The sequence below is a fragment of the Protomyctophum parallelum genome, assembly GCF_964188405.1.
Source record: "Protomyctophum parallelum genome assembly, chromosome: 15".
NCBI lineage: Eukaryota > Metazoa > Chordata > Actinopteri > Myctophiformes > Myctophidae > Protomyctophum > Protomyctophum parallelum.
The window spans coordinates 47,477,357-47,498,599 of record NC_139710.1 but is presented as its reverse complement, the minus strand read 5'-3'; the positions used below and the strand labels follow the sequence as shown (position 1 = coordinate 47,498,599).

At 43.1% G+C, this 21,243-nt stretch overlaps 4 protein-coding genes across 4 annotated transcripts; 2 read left to right on the top strand and 2 right to left on the bottom strand.

Annotated features, from left to right (window-relative positions):
- Positions 1-1,729: 1,729 nt before the first annotated feature.
- On the bottom strand, positions 1,730-7,073 carry barhl1a (BarH-like homeobox 1a; the record flags this gene model as incomplete). The annotated part of the gene is made up of 3 exons (XM_083783527.1): positions 1,730-2,027; positions 4,433-4,631; positions 6,686-7,073. The coding sequence occupies 3 exons, from the start codon at positions 7,071-7,073 to the stop codon at positions 1,730-1,732; spliced, it is 885 nt and encodes a 294-aa protein (XP_083639653.1).
- Positions 7,074-8,458: 1,385 nt separating this feature from the next.
- cfap77 (cilia and flagella associated protein 77) lies at positions 8,459-21,053 on the bottom strand. Its single transcript, XM_083785020.1, has 7 exons — positions 20,955-21,053; positions 19,289-19,360; positions 13,303-13,402; positions 12,819-13,074; positions 12,233-12,338; positions 10,927-11,028; positions 8,459-8,613 (listed from the first exon to the last, which is right to left on the bottom strand). Exons 1-7 carry the CDS (start codon positions 20,958-20,960, stop codon positions 8,539-8,541), a joined length of 717 nt encoding a protein of 238 aa, XP_083641146.1. The 5' UTR covers positions 20,961-21,053; the 3' UTR covers positions 8,459-8,538.
- On the top strand, positions 14,875-15,825 carry LOC310872680 (transcription initiation factor IIB-like; the record flags this gene model as incomplete). Its single annotated transcript, XM_083784725.1, has 1 exon — positions 14,875-15,825. The coding sequence occupies one exon, from the start codon at positions 14,875-14,877 to the stop codon at positions 15,823-15,825; it is 951 nt and encodes a 316-aa protein (XP_083640851.1).
- Positions 17,760-19,010, top strand: LOC310871583 (protein transport protein Sec61 subunit alpha-like 1; the record flags this gene model as incomplete). The annotated part of the gene is made up of 1 exon (XM_083783190.1): positions 17,760-19,010. The coding sequence occupies one exon, from the start codon at positions 17,760-17,762 to the stop codon at positions 19,008-19,010; it is 1,251 nt and encodes a 416-aa protein (XP_083639316.1).
- Positions 21,054-21,243: the final 190 nt, after the last annotated feature.

Sequence of the window (21,243 nt, the reverse complement as noted above, 5' to 3'; positions counted from 1 at the left end):
CTCTGCCCCCCCCCCCCCCCCCCCCTCCACTTAAGGAGATGGATAGTGAACATTTGCTCATTCTAATGTATAATCTCTCCTTTTAACCGCGTTAATATTTTATGTGATAAATAAATAATGTTTCATATTTTATCATCTAATCTTTTTGGTAAAGCGATGGTTGACAATTAAGTGTTGTTCCCATTGTCCACCACTTTATGTCCACAGTTTATTTTTATGGGCAAAATGTCCGCACATAGAGTGACATTGTAGATTAAGGAAGATAAGGTCCCTGCACACAGCGTGTTTTTTTCAGATTTTTAGCTGCGTTTCTCATCGGTTTTCCCGTGTGCAACCACCTTTTGTGTTTTTCTTTTAAACGACAGGAATGGAATCGTGGAATAGTAATGTCCCTCTGGTTGCACCGATGTCTTATTATATGGTCTGTGTCTGTCCTTCTGTCTCTCTCGCAGCTGTCCGTCCCACTGCCTGTCTCTTCTACATTGTCTCTCAGCTGTCCGTCGGACTCCGTCCTACCGGCTCCTCCAGATATCTACTTCTCATAAGAAAGGAATCACTAACCGTGAATAATTTTCATGAAATATGCAACCTAATCATAACAGGCCGATAAATGAAACAGGGGCTTGACCCCCTGAGCTGGGGGTCAAGCCCCCCCTCGGGGGATGCCAAACATCACATAGGCCTTGTCTTTTCCCATGTAGTCAAAAGTGTTAAACACGCCGAACGGAATCATAACACATTTGACTGATCAACTCCTTTCTTTCATCCCAGCTTTAATCCATATCTGGCCGATGATATTTCTATTGTTCTAACGGTCCATATACTGTAGTTTCAGTAATGTAAAAATATAGATAAAAAGTAATACTTGGCATATGACACCATGACTTGTCTTTTAATAGCAAATTCTGAAATCATGATATCGCATAACAATATAAACGCGCCTCATGCACACACACACACACACACACACACACGTGCACACTGCACACACAGGATAGACCTTGCTTTGAGTCTATACCGTTTGATTGGCAGGTGTCAAGGTGGTAATTCAGAACAATAATATGGCTTCTCTCCTTCGTGGATAGCGATGTATGATTCCTTTAAAGTTGAGACAAGTCTACCTATCGAATCATGCTCTGTTTCAACATCATTACAATAGCGAGGAGTACAATATCAGACAGAGAACCTGATAACATCATTAATATACAATTGAGTTGACTGACAAGAAGAGTGGTGTTGTGGTGTTCTCAAATTCTACACAATGATTTGAGTATTTTAACAAAACATACGACCATGGACTTTACCGAGGTAGACGAGGCAATCTGCAGTTGTACTAAAACTAAAACCTGAAGGCCTCTTCCACAGTTCAAACATACAGAACTACAGACTGTGGTTTAGTACTAAATATTTCACTGTTTTATTCAGTTGAATATACAGTATATCTACTCACAGACTTTCTATGGTGCTGTCTATGTAAGAACGAAGGAACTGTAACTCCAGCAGTGTCTACGTAACATACCAACACAGATTCTGAAATATACCCCAAAATGTCAGATGTACTCAAAAATGTAAGTAACCCTTTAAGACCATGTAAACATCATGTTTAGGCTCTTTCTACACAGATTTTGAAAATGTTTGGAATGGCGCATCACTTGTGATGAGCTGTTCTGTTCATGTCCAAAAAAACAATAATCACTTCTCCGTTCAAGTCCTACATTCCTTCTGTTAACTAATGTCCGTTTGTTAATTTCCCGGGTCCAGGATGGACCTCCCAGGGTATCGAACCATGCATCCCGGTCTCGCCGTGGACCAGTACACGAGGAATCAGGGACCTTTGGGTGGGCTGTGAAACCGAAGGGCCCTGGTAAAGGTAAAGTCCAGAGCTTGCAGGGTCCACGCCAGGGAAAGCAGAAGGGTGGTGAGGGTAGAAATACGGCTGGGATGTGAACATCCTCTGCAGGGCAGAGTAACTCCCCGCCTCTGCCAACAGCTCCAGACCCACGGCCGTCTGACGCTTCCATTTGGTCCTGGGCAGGTTGGACAAATAGTCAAATAGATATACATATAAATAAAAACGGATCCAGTTAGTACAGTACCTTCCTTTTAAATTATGGGTTAAGTTGGTCTGTCGTTAGTTGTGTTTTAGTTATGGTTTGTTTGATTCCATTCATTTCAGTACGGAAATCAATTTGCAGAGCTTCATTTTACAGTGCAGTTATTTATTCATGTTTTGCCTTAAAGCGCTTTAACGATCAGTATGACAGCAACTTAAATAATAAAATAGACATAATAATAAACGGCCACACAACTAGTTGTGCCCCTAGCCTTCAGGACAAAATATACACTGAGTGAAATCTATTTAAAAAAAAACGTGTTGTCTTTGTAATATGTTCAACGCTAAAAGCTTTTTATTTGTTTATGGAGCTTCTGACAGCTGACCACATTAAATTATTGATCATTATGATAGGGGTTAAATTATTGATCATTAAGAGTCGGTCATGTAATTACAGCACGTGCCATGAATTATTGATCGTCGTGCACCACATGCTCCATTATTCATGTGCAAATGTATCGCGCGTAATTTTCTACATTATGATACAAATGGCAGAGATGGAGTAATGGAGAGGTGGAGCGATGGATGGAGGGAGTCATGGAACGATGATAGCACGCACCGGGCAAATATGGACACGTTTAAATACAGTGTCGTGATGGTTTCTTGAGAAAATACCTCTATCGATTGTATTGTGACAAGGGCAGGAGTTTCATGGAGGTCATGAAGGCCATGGCCGCGGTTGTCCCTGAGCCTGTCACAATTATTTCTTAATCGCCTAATCGCAATGATCAACTGAAACCTTGCCCAAACCTGTGGTTCTGGTATCTGGTATACCAGGTTTTGACCATGTGTGTCAGTGAGGTTCAGTATAGTTTACCTGTGGTTCTGGTATACCAGGTTTTGACCATGTGTCAGTGAGGTTCAGTATAGTTTACCTGTGGTTCTGGTATACCAGGTTTTGACCATGTGTGGTGCGGTTCAGTATAGTTTACCTGCGGTTCTGGTACCAGGTTTTGACCATGTGTGGCGGATAGGTTCAGTATAGTTTACCTGCGGTTCTGGTACCAGGTTTTGACCATGTGTGGTGCGGTTCAGTATAGTTTACCTGCGGTTCTGGTACCAGGTTTTGACCATGTGTGGTGCGGTTCAGTATAGTTTACCTGTGGTTCTGGTATACCAGGTTTTGACCATGTGTGGTGCGGTTCAGTATAGTTTACCTGCGGTTCTGGTACCAGGTTTTGACCATGTGTGGCGGATAGGTTCAGTATAGTTTACCTGCGGTTCTGGTACCAGGTTTTGACCATGTGTGGTGCGGTTCAGTATAGTTTACCTGCGGTTCTGTTACCAGGTTTTGACCATGTGTGGTGCGGTTCAGTATAGTTTACCTGCGGTTCTGGTACCAGGTTTTGACCATGTGTGGCGGAGAGGTTCAGTATAGTTTACCTGCGGTTCTGGTACCAGGTTTTGACCATGTGTCAGTGAGGTTCAGTATAGTTTACCTGCGGTTCTGGTACCAGGTTTTGACCATGTGTGGTGCGGTTCAGTATAGTTTACCTGCGGTTCTGGTACCAGGTTTTGACCATGTGTGGTGCGGTTCAGTATAGTTTACCTGCGGTTCTGGTACCAGGTTTTGACCATGTGTGGTGCGGTTCAGTATAGTTTACCTGCGGTTCTGTTACCAGGTTTTGACCATGTGTGGTGCGGTTCAGTATAGTTTACCTGCGGTTCTGTTACCAGGTTTTGACCATGTGTGGTGCGGTTCAGTATAGTTTACCTGCGGTTCTGGTACCAGGTTTTGACCATGTGTGGTGCGGTTCAGTATAGTTTACCTGCGGTTCTGGTACCAGGTTTTGACCATGTGTGGTGCGGTTCAGTATAGTTTACCTGCGGTTCTGGTACCAGGTTTTGACCATGTGTGGTGCGGTTCAGTATAGTTTACCTGCGGTTCTGGTACCAGGTTTTGACCATGTGTGGTGCGGTTCAGTATAGTTTACCTGCGGTTCTGGTACCAGGTTTTGACCATGTGTGGTGCGGTTCAGTATAGTTTACCTGCGGTTCTGGTACCAGGTTTTGACCATGTGTGGTGCGGTTCAGTATAGTTTACCTGCGGTTCTGGTACCAGGTTTTGACCATGTGTGGTGCGGTTCAGTATAGTTTACCTGCGGTTCTGGTACCAGGTTTTGACCATGTGTGGTGCGGTTCAGTATAGTTTACCTGCGGTTCTGGTACCAGGTTTTGACCATGTGTGGTGCGGTTCAGTATAGTTTACCTGCGGTTCTGGTACCAGGTTTTGACCATGTGTGGTGCGGTTCAGTATAGTTTACCTGCGGTTCTGGTACCAGGTTTTGACCATGTGTGGTGCGGTTCAGTATAGTTTACCTGCGGTTCTGGTACCAGGTTTTGACCTGTGTGTCGGAGAGGTTCAGCGAAGCCGCCAGCTCCATGCGGTCTTGCACAGACAGGTACTTCTGCCGCTCAAAGCTCCTCTCCAGCTGGGCCAGCTGGTGGTCTGTGAACGCCGTCCGAGCCTTGCGAGGCTTCTTTATCCTCGAAACCGCACCCTGATCTTCATCTCTGACTGGAGCAAAAACACATCATCATCACCCTGATCTTCATCTCTGACTGGAGCAAAAACACATCATCATCACCCTGATCTTCATCTCTGACTGGAGCAAAAACACATCATCATCACCCTGATCTTCATCTCTGACTGGAGCAAAAACACATCATCATCATCAGGTAAATAAACAGATCCATTGCGTTATGAACTGTCTTTATTTAACCACTTGACGTCTTGAACCACGTTTTTATTTTCTAGATATGTGCCTTGATGTGACATGTCAACAATATGTTTATTATGACTCACACCACATCAAAATCAAATATTTCCAGCCGATTTTGATAGACCATTAATATAACCTCCACCCCCCCCCCACCCCCCCTTTTGAAATCCAAGCTCTCTCCCAGACACCTTCCCATGTCAGAGTTCTGAGTTTGAATGAATGTAGAATTATGTGCAGGTGTAAGGGGACTTCCTTCAATTGACTATACATCTAAAAAATACATTGTATTTATTTTTGCGCTTGTAGATCTGCTATTTTCACTATAGTTTGGGTCCCCAAACGTCTAATCTCTCTTTTGGGTCTCGACCTGAAAGGTTTGCGAACCACTGGCCTACACGACAAAAATAGCTGATCTACAAGCTCACATTCCGCCACAAGGAGCTTGTAGATCTGCTATTTTTGGCCAAGAGGTTCCCACAGAATAATATGGATGCTGCTGGGATTCAAAGTATGAATATTATGTCTCTCCTCTTGAGGTTATGAATGCTGTATTTAATTTTGTCATATGAGGCAAACAATAGGTGCTTATATAATATTATATTTTCATTCAGAAAGGTCAGGGGGTCATTAAAGTTTATATTCCATCGCGTGTGTGTGTGTGTGTGTGTGTGTGTGTGTGTGTGTGTGTGTGTGTGTGTGTGTGTGTGTGTGTGTGTGTGTGTGTGTGTGTGTGTGTGTGTGTGTGTGTGTGTGTGTGTGTGTGTGTGTGTGCGTGATCTTCTTTGCCACCAGACTTGTTAATGTGATTAATTGAGTCATCAGGGACTCGTTAATGAGACAGTTCTGAGATCAAACCAGCATCTAAACTGATTTATCAAACCAGACAAATTAGTTAAAATCACATGACACAGACAGACAGACAGACAGAATAATAACATGTTAATTTTTCTATGTTGGAAACGGTTTCCATTTACACAGGTGTAGGGCCTATATCACACACATAATTTATATATATAAATGTATAGCCTAATTTAACTATTTATATTGATGCTTAATTATTACACAATACACATTTTAATGGCATTATATTCATACTATTTTTTTATTTGCATGCATACTGTATATACAATAAATTACAATTATATAACATAAATTAATGTTATATAATTATAGCCTACTTTGTAGGACTTGATATATAGTGACATTGACATGTGGTTGATGTTTTGTTTCGGTGTATAGTTGACTGGCCCCTGCTTTATCTCATTACTAATTCACGTAATGATTAACGAAACATTTTAATTGTTGTAGCACCGCAGTCACCGCGTGCCACTGCTCCGCGCTCACCTCCCATATACCATGCAGCATTTTTGATGAATTGAACAATGTGGACCCTGTTGTAAACAAGTGTAATGCTTAATTGGGTCGTCCACTCACAGTTAACAGTCTTTGTATTGAGTTTGTGCTTAAAATGTACTGTAAATTCTACAAACTGTTAATAAATATTTCAATCAATCAATCAAAGGAAACTGATTATGGATTATTGATCGAGCTGTATGAGGATTGAATGAAACACCGCAGAACTTGTTTTATAGCTTATATCAATCAAATGTGATATATTTATAAATAAATTATTATTATCATTACTAGTATTATTAATATTATGAATTATTTTGTTGGTATGTTTAACTTTACATTCCATTTTGGATTCTCAAAAAATTTAATAAGTGACCATTTACATTTTTAAATGGAAAATATCCATCTATTTAGCCTATTTTATTCCTTCATTTTAAATCGGGTAACATGCAACTGTGATTTAATCATAGAAACAAATCCAGATAGAGACTTTTACCTCTGGACTCTGTGTCAGAAGAAGAGCTGCTGTCGTTTCTCTCCATGTAATCATCCGTCAGTCTGGACCGGTACGGCTCTGACTCGGCTTGTCCCGGGTCAGAATATGGCCCGCAGCAGGCCACCAGAGGCCGACAGTCCGCTAGGATATCCCGGATCAGAAAGGACGGGGCATGCAGGGCCCGGGGCTGCTGCTGTTGGACCAGCCGGAGAACTGCGTCTCTCCGCGGGGAAGGAGGCGACGAGCAGCCGCTGCTGCTGTCCGATGTGTCTGACCGCGGGCTGCAGAGCTCCGCGTGGGAGCGGTTCTTCCCGGCGGAGTGTCCCCGCGAGGGGGACAGGAGAGTGTCGATACCAAACCGGGAGACCTCCATGGATGGACCGACCATGAGGAATACCGCTCAAATACGAATGTTTGTTTTTAATCTAACATATACAGAGTCCCAAAAGTTCAAATCTCCTCCAAAATGCGAAACTAATCTTTTGAACCCTTATCATGAAAACGACAAAAGGAAAAACGCACTGATGAAATGTTATGAAAGTTCCCAAATTAGTTTTTGTTTCTGAATTCGGAAAAAAAAACTTCTGAAACAAAACAGAAATGTTTAAGCTACATAAATAAGGAAAGGGTTCTTTTTTTTTATTTAGCTAATAAATCAATGTATCCAGATAGTTTTTAATAATTATTATTAGCCTGCTACTATTAATATTACCACATATCAACGAAAACATAATCCATTGATCCGGGGAAGTCGCAAGCTGTTTTCAGCACCATGGACAGAGACGGTCTCGCGCAGCTTGAGGAAACACCACGTGAAACACGCACGCGTGTACACACGCACGCACACACACACACACACACACACACACACACACACACACACACGATATGCTCGCAATAATTACTGTATACTGACTGTCTGACACTAGTTTGGACTCAGACTGAGTCACTCAGTACATTGTCTCTGTTCTCACAGAATAGTGTCTCTACTCCTCTTTGACAAACTATTTCCTGACAAATTGACAATGAACTTAACTTTACATCCTGATATTGAAAATGGAGTGTGTTGTAGCAGCTGTTTATTTCAACAACACCAGCTGGTCAAACTGAGGACATCCACACGAATTACATTATTTAAAATATAAACATCATCCGATAAGTATGCATTCTGATAAGTTATTTTTTTAATACATCAATTGTTAATTTTGTTGTGTTTTCATTTTCGATTGTAATATTTAATGCAAATGAATCTATAATTAACTACAAATGTATTACAGACAGACAGTACTGAATAAGAAAAGGAGGTTGTGCATCAGAAATGGGTTTTCTCAGTGGAGTGCTAGACCCAGAATCCAGTATCAAAAGTAGGAATGTAAAAAATCCTCAAAAGGCAGCACATCCAAAACTTCTAATAAATGGAGGACAAAGTACTCACATTTCAACTTTCTATTGGCACACACCAATAAACGAAGGCATGTGCGTTTTGGCTATTGACCCTTCATCAGAGCATTGCCAATAAAAGGTGGAAATGTGAGTACTTTTACATTTATTTGAAGTTTCGGATGTGCTGCTACAGTATACCTTTATGGGATTTCTTCAATTCCTTTTTTGATAGACTGATAGTAGTACTGTCTGAAAGAATGTAAATGTGTTTTTGACTCCAGTTGTAGTGCAGGTCTGTTTTTATTCAGTTGAGGAGACAACATTATATATAGAAAAACGGTAGAAGGCAAAGAAACTGGTTGTCAAGCAGTTTGTGTGCTGTTTTGAGGCACATTTGTGTGCAAGCTATGAATGATGCTGCACCTAACAGACAAAGAACATTCTGGACTCGTGTGATTATCTCTCCTCATTTAGGTTTGTTCCTCTCCGGTAGATGATCTGAGATGAATGTCTTTATTCCTGAAGGTGCTCAATGCTGGTGCAACCTGGAGGATGGAGAGAGAGGGGAGATGGAGGGAGATGGAGATATCATGAGGGGAACAAGAAATGAATGTCCCTCTTCCCTCCTGATCGTTTTGATCTTTCAACAGGAGTCTGTCTGTCTGTCCCTCCCTGTCCAACAGACAGTACGTATAATGTATTTTATTTGTGTGAACTGATCTGGAAGCTGTTCAGATTCCCAGTATGGTGGTAGACAAGATGTTACTATACAGACTCAAACTGGTAACCCTTAAAAAAAGGAATTATTGCAGAATAATCTCTGAATCTTGAGAGATTACTGCTGACAGCTCCGAGAACATGCAGTACACATCTGAGACATCGGGACAGACAAACAGAAACACACACAGAGCGACGGGGATAGAAGAGAGTTCTCGGAGCGGGCAGGAAGCGTGCGCGGCGTGCTGCTGCTGCTGGACTCTGCTCTGCGTTTGTTGTGTTTCAGGACGAGGAGAAACAAGGATGAGAGGGAGAGATGACAAGATAAACAAACAAAATGATGAGCACATGAAAGGAGGAGAGAAGAAGAGGAGAGCATACCTCGCTGAGATAATGAACTGATAAATGTTTCATGAGGCTATAGCGCTATGTTGACACACACACACACACACACACACACACACACACCTATTCAGAAGACAGTGTTTATGACCAGTAAAGACGAGCGAGAGAAAGCGTGTGTTCTCGGGTCAGAGTTTCAGTACGTTAAGCCATGATAAGCTGTTTCTTTATAACGGGTTTTTATGGAGAGGAAAACGCTTAACGCTTCTATTGTTTTTGGATTAAGTCTTTAAACAGTCTATAGTTTCTGTTTATGAACTGTATAGATGATAAATAAACTGTTCTATAAGTGAATGAAAAACATAGTATATATAGGTAGCTATGACGAGGTGCAAGCATTACGCATTACTTTGAGATATGAGACGGCAAAGAAATTATATCAAAAGAAACTGAATCCTGAATGTGAACATTATGAGATTAATCTCACAATGTTCACACTGCAGTTTAAAACCATTTAAAATTAGGCTATACATTAAACTATGATTGGTAAACTTGACTGGGGTCAGCGACTTAATCTGCTCGTTATTCCCACCAAATCTCTCAAATAGCCGGTCTACAAGTTTGTATAGGCTATTTTCGGCTATGTTCCCCAAAGAATAGGGATGCTAGCAGGGTTCAAGTGGTTAAAGCAATATGGCAGCCAGTGGTTTACAGTGATTTTAGGCCGCGCCAGCCGCTGGGACGAATCATAGCGGACCGCTACATACCTGTCTGCATCCTGAATCAAGCAGATTCCTTCCCACCTGCGGGGTATAAAAGCGGCCGCCTCCCTCCATTCACAGCTTGCTCTCTCTGTGTGTGCACGTACTGTATATAGGCGTCTGGCGGTAAGAGATCTCACATACTATTCCCTCTCTAAATAATGCCATGTATTGTGACTGTATTGTGTAATTATGACTCTCTCGCCCTCCCACAGGCATTCTCTTGGCTCAACACGGTCTCGAGACCGAGTGCCGGTAATTAAAGGACAAGGAAGGTTAAAACGGTGATGACACTGTGGATAGGAATTCCCTCCCCTAACTAATCTCCATGTTCACCGCCCGGACCCTCCGGCCCCTGGAGAAGAAGAGAGATAGAGACTTTGATTTATAGATTTCGCCCTGACGAATTCTCACCTCCTATTCACCTTTCCCTGTGAACTCACTTCTGAATTCTCACCTCCTATTCACCTTTCCCTGTGAACTCACTTCTGAATTCTCACCTCCTATTCACCTTTCCCTGTGAACTCACTTCTGAATTCTCACCTCCTATTCACCTTTCCCTGTGAACTCACTTCTGAATTCTCACCTCCTATTCACCTTTCCCTGTGAACTCACTTCTGAATTCTCACCTCCTATTCACCTTTCCCTGTGAACTCACTTCTGAATTCTCACCTCCTATTCACCTTTCCCTGTGGACTCACTTCTGAATTCTCACCTCCTATTCACCTTTCCCTGTGAACTCACTTCTGAATTCTCACCTCCTATTCACCTTTCCCTGTGGACTCACTTCTGAATTCTCACCTCCTATTCACCTTTCCCTGTGAACTCACTTCTGAATTCTCACCTCCTATTCACCTTTCCCTGTGAACTCACTTCTGAATTCTCACCTCCTATTCACCTTTCCCTGTGAACTCACTTCTGAATTCTCACCTCCTATTCACCTTTCCCTGTGAACTCACTTCTGAATATACCAGCCTGCGGGCGAACACTGACACTCTTGTCTTGGTCTTGGGTCAAAGTGCGACAATATATATATACCTGTGAGAATTGTGGCATCTTCCACAGTGTGGGTGTGTGTGGCAGAGGTCTACTCTTCCTCAGCAGACTGGTCCTTGTCTCTGAAATGTGACCTAGTTTAGACTACACATGCACACACACACACACACACACACACACACACACACACACACACACACACAGACACACACACAGACACAGACCAGTAAGACACCCTGAGGGCTGAAACAACAGAGCTTGATATGGCACAGTTGAGAAGCAGCCAAGCAGGAGTTCAACTATTAATCCGGATCCATATATGCAGATCTAGTATGTCAAACCTATCCAGGGTTCGATGAGGTCAGTGTCGTGATCTTCATATATGGAGATCCAGGTGATGATAGTCAGCTCCACATATGGAGATCCATGTGTTGTACCAACTTGGTTCATTTGCGACTTGCGTCAAGGCAACCGCAGTGGTTATCATGAGACTGTCACAATATGGCCATATGTTGACATTCCCACATCAGAGATCTCCATATATGGGCATAACAGGGAATTGTGTTAAAGTTTTCAGGCCGAGTAGGGCGTAAAATGTGTGCTAATTATATATAGAGCGTGTCACGCGAAGGCGCGATGGTGTCTGTGGGAACCCTTGGCCAATAACGGACCGCCATTCTTGATGATGTGCGATGATTAGAGAGCCCCTCACTTCACACGGGTGTGATTTTTACTATTTTGAAAAAACGTTATATAAATAGTTCAAGCCGATCTACATCGGCACGTTGTGAGATTGTAGATCGGCTATTTGAACTATTTTAACCCATTCTGACCGGGCACCCATTTTGGTGTCAGCATCATGTTATGCTTTAGCTATTGAAAAATAGCAGATCTACAAGCTCATAGCGCGCCACCGAGTGGCGCGCTACGAGCTTGTAGGTCTGCTATTTTTGAAAAATCGAAGAGCGACTGACATTTTTAGAATCTGATCTCATGTCAGAATGGGTTCATCAGACCAGTGTGTGTCCAGTGCAAAACCTCGTATGAATCTGATCTCAGGTCAGAATGGGTTCATCAGACCAGTGTGTGTCCAGTGGAAAACCTCGTATGAATCTGATCTCAGGTCAGAATGGGTTAAATAGTAAAACATGGCAAATAAGTTTGCGGTAAGGGGTAAGGGCCCTGAGGTGGTGCAGATATTAGCCCAAATGTGTGTGTTGCTTCTTTTATTTGTAGTCCTACCTTGTGTTTGTTCTGTAGACTCTGTGTGTTGCTTCTTTTATTTGTAGTCCTACCTTGTGTTTGCTCTGTAGACTTTGTGTGTTGCTTCTTTTATTTGTAGTCCTACCTTGTGTTTGTTCTGTAGACTCTGTGTGTTGCTTCTTTTTCGCTGTTCCTCCAGCCAACGTTCAGCATACTGATGAGATATCAAGTCTGAGAGAGGAGATGACGCCCTGACGGACAGAGAGACAGACAAAGAGAGAAAGATAAACATACAAACAACACGACTGGCATTTGTGTGTCCGTGTGCTGTGTTGCAGTGTCGTGTCAACACAGTGTTGTCACGTGGTGCGTCACTGTGTTGTGGATTGGCATCGCATGCTGTGTCACTGTGTTGTGTTGCTGTAGCGTTATTTAGCCATGGTGTAAATGGTGCATTTACTGTATATAGCATTTTTATCCAAAGTGCTTTACTTTACATAGATTGTGCATTGCATTCACCCATTCACACACACATTCATACACCGATGGCGGAGGATAATGCAAGGCACCAACCTGCACATCGGAAGAAATTAGGGGTTCAGAGTCTTGCTCAAGGACACTTAGAACTGGGAACCTCACGGTTCTCCCATCCGGCCTCTCTACCCCTGAGCCACTGCCGTTCGGTGTCAGTGTGCCATGCCATGTTGCGGTCCATTGTACTATATACTGACCGTGTTACAGTGCCATATATCCTGTCAGAGGTCCCGCCGCGGCCGTCGGCATTCCCTTGGCCGCTCCTGTGTCGGCGGGGCTGGGGGCAGGTGGACGGAGCGCTGCCCTGGGAGAGTCGCTGCGCTCGGTACACGGACAGCTCTCTGGTTGTCGCCACACCCGACATCACAGCTTCCCTGTTCAACCTCACCCAGTCTGTCTCGCCTTCAGCCACACTACCGCCGCCATCTGAATGAACCTTCCAACTAGAGATAGCTGGGGGGAGAGAAAGAGAGAGAGAGAGAGAGAGAGGTGTGTTACTTCTCCAATCTAGTGCTGATGCTATGTGTTTGTCAAGAAAACTGAAATTAACAACTACGTCTAACTGTGTGTATGTGTGTGTGTGTGTGTGTGTGTGTGTGTGTGTGTGTGTGTGTGTGTGTGTGTGTGTGTGTGTGTGTGTGTGTGTGTGTGTGTGTGTGTGTTCCATCCATCCATCCTTACCCTGTGCCACTCCTCCATCAGACCCAACGGTTCTGATTCCATAGGTGAATCCTGTATCAGGACAGACCAGGCCTCTGGACTGACTCTGACCCAGGGATGGCTGCAGACGGAGACATCGACATCTTACGTTTCCATGTTAATTATACTGTAAGCCTTTCACGTGACAGTCTTTGGAGTTGTGTGTATTATTAATGGATATTGATTGTGTGTGTTGGTGTGATATCTCTTTTACAGTACATGTCCCCTGTATGTTGTGTTTAACACAACATCAAGGACTTTCCTTATCAAGACTGAGATAATGATGCAAATTCACATTAAGGCTCATTCATAGTCTGGATTTTCGGTGGTGAGGTGACCACTGATCCGGTGGTGAAGTGACCACTGGAGCTGAAATAACGTTGAGCGGTGGTGAGTAAAAACAGAGAGAAGGGCTGGGGCGGTGGTTTGCTCTTCACCGCGGCTTCACTAAATCCAGACTATGAATGAGCCTTTAGACAGCCAAGACACAACAGAGCAGATATTAACCCCATGGATGGGATTACTGTAGAGTGCAATGAGAACAAACAAACAATTGTTTGACACACGTGGTCTAAAACTAATATGTGGTGTAACCCTATGGTTGTAACTGTTTAACAGTTTTACAGTTTCATGCATGGGTCTAACACCGTTCAACACAGTTTCACACTGCCATCTAGTGGATAAAAAGCTGTCTTACATCAAATACACTGACTAGACTAGAGCAATGGTTCTCAACCTAGTTTTCAGGGTGTGACCCCCCAAAATAATCATATTTGAACTGGGGACCTCCCACCCTGACAAGCAATTGGAATTGTAGGAGTTGAGTTTGCGGCAGTTGCCACAGATAAATATTGTGAAAATAGCAGATCTACAAGCTCACAATGCCTCGCGCTGCAAAGCGGTGTGAGGTTGTATTGTAAAAATGTTTGCCTCTTTATTATATTATTTGACAATTTGGCCATTGTTTGACAGTTTTTATAGTATTGTTTGTTGAGTAGCCTACTTTTGCTGCAGAAATGGTATTTTTAATTTTTGTTTCATCTATTATTAAAATCTTAAAAGTCCTTAAATCCTTAAATTGTCACTTCACTGTCATATGGATACCCCCCACCATCCCTTTTATGCCCATTATATGGGGATTTCTATATGTCTGTCTGTGTCCCTTTATGCCCATATAAGGAGATTTTTAGATCTGTCTGTCTGTGTCCCTTTATGCCCATATATGGAGATTTCTAGATCTGTCTGTGTCCCTTTTATGCCCATATAAGGAGCTTTCTAGATCTGTCTGTCTGTGTCCCTTTATGCCCATATAAGGAGCTTTCTAGATCTGTCTGTCTGTGTCCCTTTATGCCCATATATGGACATTTCTGTACCGGTCCCCCATTAGCTGATTTTAGTATAGGATTAATAACTGTGACAGACCTAGTGATGTGGTTACCTTGTCAACAGTCTGATGTCATGGACTCCATATTTGGACATGGTTGACTCAGCGAGAGAGTCTCCCTTTATTCTGTGACTGTCTTCCATTTGCCAAACAAATCACTACTAACTGACATGGCGTCGACGAGCCGCAGAGATGCTCTGGCGCTTCCAAAGGTCCAGTGCCCCGACCACCCTGATGCGCTGCTGGTGGAGGACTACAGAGCAGGCGACGTGATCTGCCCTGAGTGTGGCCTCGTAGTGGGCGAGCGTGTAATCGACGTGGGTGCCGAATGGCGGACCTTCACCAAAGAGATAGCCACCAAAGACCGATCCAGAGTGGGAGACGCCCAGAACCCGTTGCTCAATGGGTGTGACCTAACCACCATGATCAGCAAGGGAACAGGTGCTGCCAGCTTTGACGAGTTTGGCAACTCAAAGTATCAGAATCGTCGCACAATGAGCAGCTCAGACAGGGCCATGCTGAATGCCATGAGAGAGATTACCACTATGGCAGACCGCCTCAACCTACCAAGGAATATTATAGACCGGACAAATAATCTATTCAAAAACGTTTATGAACAGAAGAGACTGAAGGGGTGGAGTAATGATGCCATTGCCTCAGCCTGCCTTTACATAGCCTGCAGACAGGAAGGAGTTCCAAGAACATTTAAAGAGATTTGTGCCGTCTCCCGGATCTCCAAGAAGGAGATTGGCCGGTGCTTTAAGCTCATCCTCAACGCACTGGAGACCAGCGTGGACCTCATCACCACAGGAGACTTCATGTCACGCTTCTGCTCCAACCTGGGCCTGCCCAAGCAGGTGCAGATGGCCGCCACCTCCATCGCCAGGAAGGCTGTGGAGTTGGACTTGGTGCCCGGCAGGAGCCCCATCTCTGTAGCTGCAGCCGCCATCTACATGGCCTCCCAGGCCTCGGCTGAGAAGAAGACTGAAAAAGAGATTGGAGACATTGCCGGCGTGGCAGACGTCACAATCAGACAGTCATATCGGCTCATTTACCCTCGTGCCGCAGACCTCTTCCCTCCAGACTTCAGATTTGACACACACAAACTGCCCCAAATGTGAAGATTGGAAGATTTTGAGAAAACTGTGGATTTGAGGGGGTTTATCTTCCGCACCTATCTTCCCTCCTCCTCCTTTGTTTTGGCATTTTCAAGCTTTGTTTACGATAGGTCACTGTATGGCAGAGAGAGAGGAGAGACATCTATGCAAGAAAAGATCGGGTCGGACTCGATATAGGATTCTCACGCTCACATGGAGCATAATGGTCTGCACTAACTGAGCCACCAGGCATCATCCCTCTTCTCTTCAAATGATTATAAGCTAAAATTATAAATAGCATGACAACAGAATTGCAAGTTACTGTCTAAACTCTAAAGCAATGATTCTCAACCTTTTCAGTTTTCAGGCTGTGACCCCCCCCAAAATAATCATATTATTTGAACTGGGGGCCCCCCTCACCTAGCCTGGTTAATAAACCAGACTAATATCGCACGGATCCGCGGGATATTAGTCTGGGGAGGCTCAGCTTGGATTTCATTTCCAGGGAAACATTTTCTCTTTGACGCAATTGGTCAGAGCTACTGTCAGTCAAAGGTCTCAAGCATTGAACGTCACTGTACCAAAGCCCGCCCATATTGCATACCGTGTCCCTATTGGGCGCACACGTTCTCGTGTGTAGAAAATGGGCGTACAATTGAGCCTCTCCAGACCGAAATCCGCCGGTAGGCAATTTTTTTTTGCCAACGGCTGATTCGGTCTGGTTTATTAACAAGGCTACCCCTCACCCAGACAAGCAAATGGAATAGAGGGTATGCGCATGCTTAAAGTTAATGGCATATCGAGTGGCTAAGCAACGTGCAAAGTGAGTTTAATATTGTTTAACGTTGTTTAATGTAATCAAATAGGACTTTTCTGTTTGGATGTATGGTCAATGCTAGAAAATACTTTTTTGCCACTCAGGTGGCACTCCTGCATGATGTTGTCACGCGCATACCCTCTATTGTAGGACAAACATTGTGAAAATAGCAGATCTACCAAGCTCACAATGCCTGTTATATTATTTGACAATTTGGCCAAGAAATAATCTTTTTATTTTATTGTATTATTTATTATTATTTATTGTATGTATAAGTATTAAAATCTTAAAAGTCCTTAACCCATTCTGAGATCAGATTTATACGAGGTTTCCACTGGACACACACTGGTCTGATTAACCCATTCTGACCTGAGATCAGATTCCAAAAATGTCAGTCGTTCTTCGATTTTTCAAAAATAGCAGACCTACAAGCTCGTAGCGCGCCACTCGGTGGCGCGCTATGAGCTTGTAGATCTGCTATTTTTCAATAGCTAAAGCATAACATGATGCTAACACCAAAATGGGTTCCCGTTCAGAATGGGTTAAATCCTTAAATTGTCACTTCACTAACATATGTGTACCCCCCACCATTGTATGTGACTTTTATGCCCATATATGGAGATTTCTTTGCTATGGTTACTTACCATTGTCAAGAACAGTCTGACGTCATGGACTCAGCGTGACATCACCGTGATGACAAGAGTCTCCCCGCCAGACAGAGTATAAAAGCCAACACAGCCTCAACAATAGCGCATAATCCTAGCAACATAACTGGACTTTAACAACAGTTGTCTTCCCTCTACGAAACTGACTTCCACAACAGGATCATCCAGAATTATACTTCGGACTCCTGTCACTCAAAACACGCAGACTTTGGACATTCGGACGTCACAGCCGATAGTGCTCAGCGTGCAAACGGTGGGAAAAAGCTTTAGATTGTGTGCATAATCAAGGAAACAAGAAAAAACAGACAATGGACACCATTGGAGATACGCTTTTACAAGTCATCAAGCCGGTCTGTGCCTTTCTGCCAGAGATCCGGAAACCACTGAAGAAAGTTCAGTTCAAAGAAAGACTAGTGTTCACTGCTATCGCATTGGTCATCTATCTAGTATGCAGTCAGATGCCACTGGTTGGCATTATGCCACCAGACTCGGCAGATCCCTTGTACTGGATGAGAGTAATTATGGCTTCCAACAGAGGTACTCTGATGGAGCTGGGCATCTCACCCATTGTGACATCAGGCCTATTCATGCAGTTCTTCCCGGTTGGAGACAAGACCAAAGACAAAGCCCTCAACGACAAAGCGCAGAAGTTGTTTGGAATGATCCTCACCATTTTCCATGCCACCTCATATGTTATGTGGGGCATGTATGGAGATCCTCGGGCGATTGGCTTTGGAATCTGCGTGCTCATCATCCTCCAGCTGTTTTTTGCCAGTCTGATGGTGTTGCTGTTGGACGAGTTGCTCCAGATCTACGGCCTGGGTTCTGGCATCTCCTTGTTCATTGCAACCAACGTCTGCGAGACCATCGCCTGGAAGGCGCTCAGCCCCGTCACTGTCAACAGCGGCAGAGGTACCGAGGTCGAGGGAGCCATCTTTGCTTTCTTCCATCTTCTCCTCACCCGCACAGACAAGGTGCAGGCCGTGAGAGAAGCTTTCCTGAGACAGAACCTGCCCAATATCTGGAACATCGTCGCCACTGTCTGCGTCTTCGCCGCGGCCATCTTCTTCCAGCGCGTCAGGGTGGAACTGCCCCTTGTGTCAATACGCAACCGCGGTCAGTCCTGCTCATACCCGATCAAGCTACTCTACACCTCCAGCATGCCCATCATCCTGCAGTCTACCCTGGTCTCCTACCTCTACTTCGTCTCGCAGAGGCTCTCCGTGCAGCTTGGCAGCAACTTCCTGGTCAACCTCCTGGGATCCTGGTCCGACACCACTAGCAGTGGAACGGCTCATGCCTACCCAGTGGGTGGTCTCTGCTACTACCTGTCTCCACTGCAGTCCTTTGGCTCTATTCTGTACGAGCCAATTCATGCTGTTGTCTATATCGCTTTCATGCTCGGTTCCTGTGCCTTCCTCTCCACGAAATGGATCGAAATGACAGGAACCTCTGCCAAAGATGTGGCCAAGCAGCTGAAGGAACAACGGGTGGTTCTGAGGGGACACAGAGAGTCTAACATGGTGAAGGAGCTCAACAGGTACATCCCCACGGCTGCTGCCTTCGGTGGCATTTGCATAGGAGCACTATGCGTGGTGGCCGACTTAGTGGGTGCCATTGGTTCCGGTACAGGAATCCTCTTGGTTGTGACCACCGTCTACCAGTACTTTGAGCTCTTTGTCAAAGAGCAAAGTGAAGCTGGCAGCATGGGAACACTGCTGTTCTAGAAGATACACACAAACCATCCATTCTCTAGTAATTAATGTTTTTCATTATATTGTAACTGACACATTTTGTCTGTCCAGACTCCATTATTATTATTATTATTGTTGGGCATGGGTATGCCCAACAAAGGGTATTTCCCCAAAAAACAAAGGAAAAAAACAAAAAAAAGAGATGTAGAATGTAGATGTAGAATATAGAATCAATACAGTAAAGTAAAATAAAAACTAAAAACAAATCACAGTTACTTCACACCACTGAGTTTAGTCTGCATGCTTCTTACCCTGATCAGCAGTGGATTGTTCAGCATGGAATCTCTGACTACGCCAACATGAGCAGAATGCATCTCTCCTCTCTGATAAATGACAAGAACATATGATTTATGAATAGGCCTATTATATTACACTGGTTTTCAACCAGTGGTTCTTGAGGAGGTTCGGTGGTCCCCAGCTAAATGATGGAACGTCTGTAACCAAATGGACCCTTATAGATCTTTAACTCTTGAGAGAGTAAAATGAAACCAAGTAGGCTATGGGTCCATTTGGTTTAATTTATACGCTCTCAAAAGTTACATTATTGTTAGCAGTTATGGGGGTCAGGGGGCCCGGGGTCAAACTGTCTACTTTCCAATATAACATGGTAAAATATGTGACTCTACTGGCTCGCAGACTGATTGACTGTTGAATTGGAAACAAGCACAGGTTCCGACTCACACTTCACTTATGAGAGATGTGATGCACTACTTACAATTGGAAAAGATTAAGTTTGAATTGAGAGGGAGTGAAGATAGATTCTACCAGACATGGCAACCCTTCATTGAATATTTCAATAGGTGCACGCTAACCCCTCCTACACAATAGATAGCACAATAGAAAATTGGAAAGAAAAAAGAAAAGGAACTGAGTGTTTTTTCTTTATTTATTTTTTCTCATTTAAAAAAAGAATGTCTGTAATTCACTTAATTTTCAACAACATGTTGGGGAAGTTTGAGAGCAAGAGTGTCTGTCCTGTTGTCTGTTTTGTTTGTCTGTTCACACTTGTCATTGTTTAACAGTTTTTTGTTTTTTCATGTTTATCACATTTATATGTCTTTTTTATTATGTATTGTATGTGGAACATTTACATTGCCTGTTATTTTTTTCATTTTATTTAATAGAACTACTCATTATCATTGTCGATAATATTCTGATGTTGTCATACAAAAAATGCCTAATAAAAACAGTATTAAAAAAAGAAAAAAATAGTTACATTATTGTTAAACATCTGCATTACTTAATTTACAAGAAGTCTACACAATTACAGAATGTAGAAGAATTTATATTTTGATGTTTGCCAACAGCATTGAATTGTGGACAACATCTTAGCCAATGATAACAAAATATTCTTCAATGTTGGATCTGCGAGGCTAAATCTCATCAAATGGTGATCTAATAATAAATAGGCCTTGATATGAAAAGGGTTGAAAACCACTGCTATTAGACATCCTAAAGCTGCTTTCATAAACCTTCCTTTTTAGGCCATCTAGGCCTATATCCATCCTTCCATCCATCATCAATCAATCAATCAATCAATCCTTACTTTGTTCTGGACAAAAACGTCACAAAACATCCCTCTAAATTTCTACTCATACATACATTAGTTTAAATGAATCAACATTGAGTAAGTAGAACATACAAGAAATGTATCCATTATAAAATTCACTACTAAATGTTACTTAACTAGCCTGCTAGCATAACCGATAACTGCTGAACTGCATGGTTTCAGTTTAGCTTTTTGTTTTGGAACGAGTTCTAATAATAACCTCAAACATTTTGACAGCTCAAAAAGAGTAGCATAATTAGACTAAAGTTGCTCTTGTTTTTACATATTAACTCCTGACCGAATGAACTGATCGATTAGATTTCATATACGCTAGTTACTAGGTCGTTTATCAGTTAAATGTATTCTACCTGCATGGCTCCGTTGCTTTTAGTTGTTGCTATGGGAACCAGACGCTAAACAATGACAAGTCAGAGGAAGTCTCCTGGAAATAAAAACATCTGGGTTTCCGAGACTAGACGAAGTCAACTTTTAATTTGTGTGCAATAAACAACAACATATTACAACAGAACAACACATAGGCTACATTCCCGATACTTCTTCACCTTCGCCCAACACACTGAGCACATAACCTTACATGTAGTAATACACACTCCGACCAGCAGGCGGAAGCACCCAACAAGTTTAGTTGACAGTTGC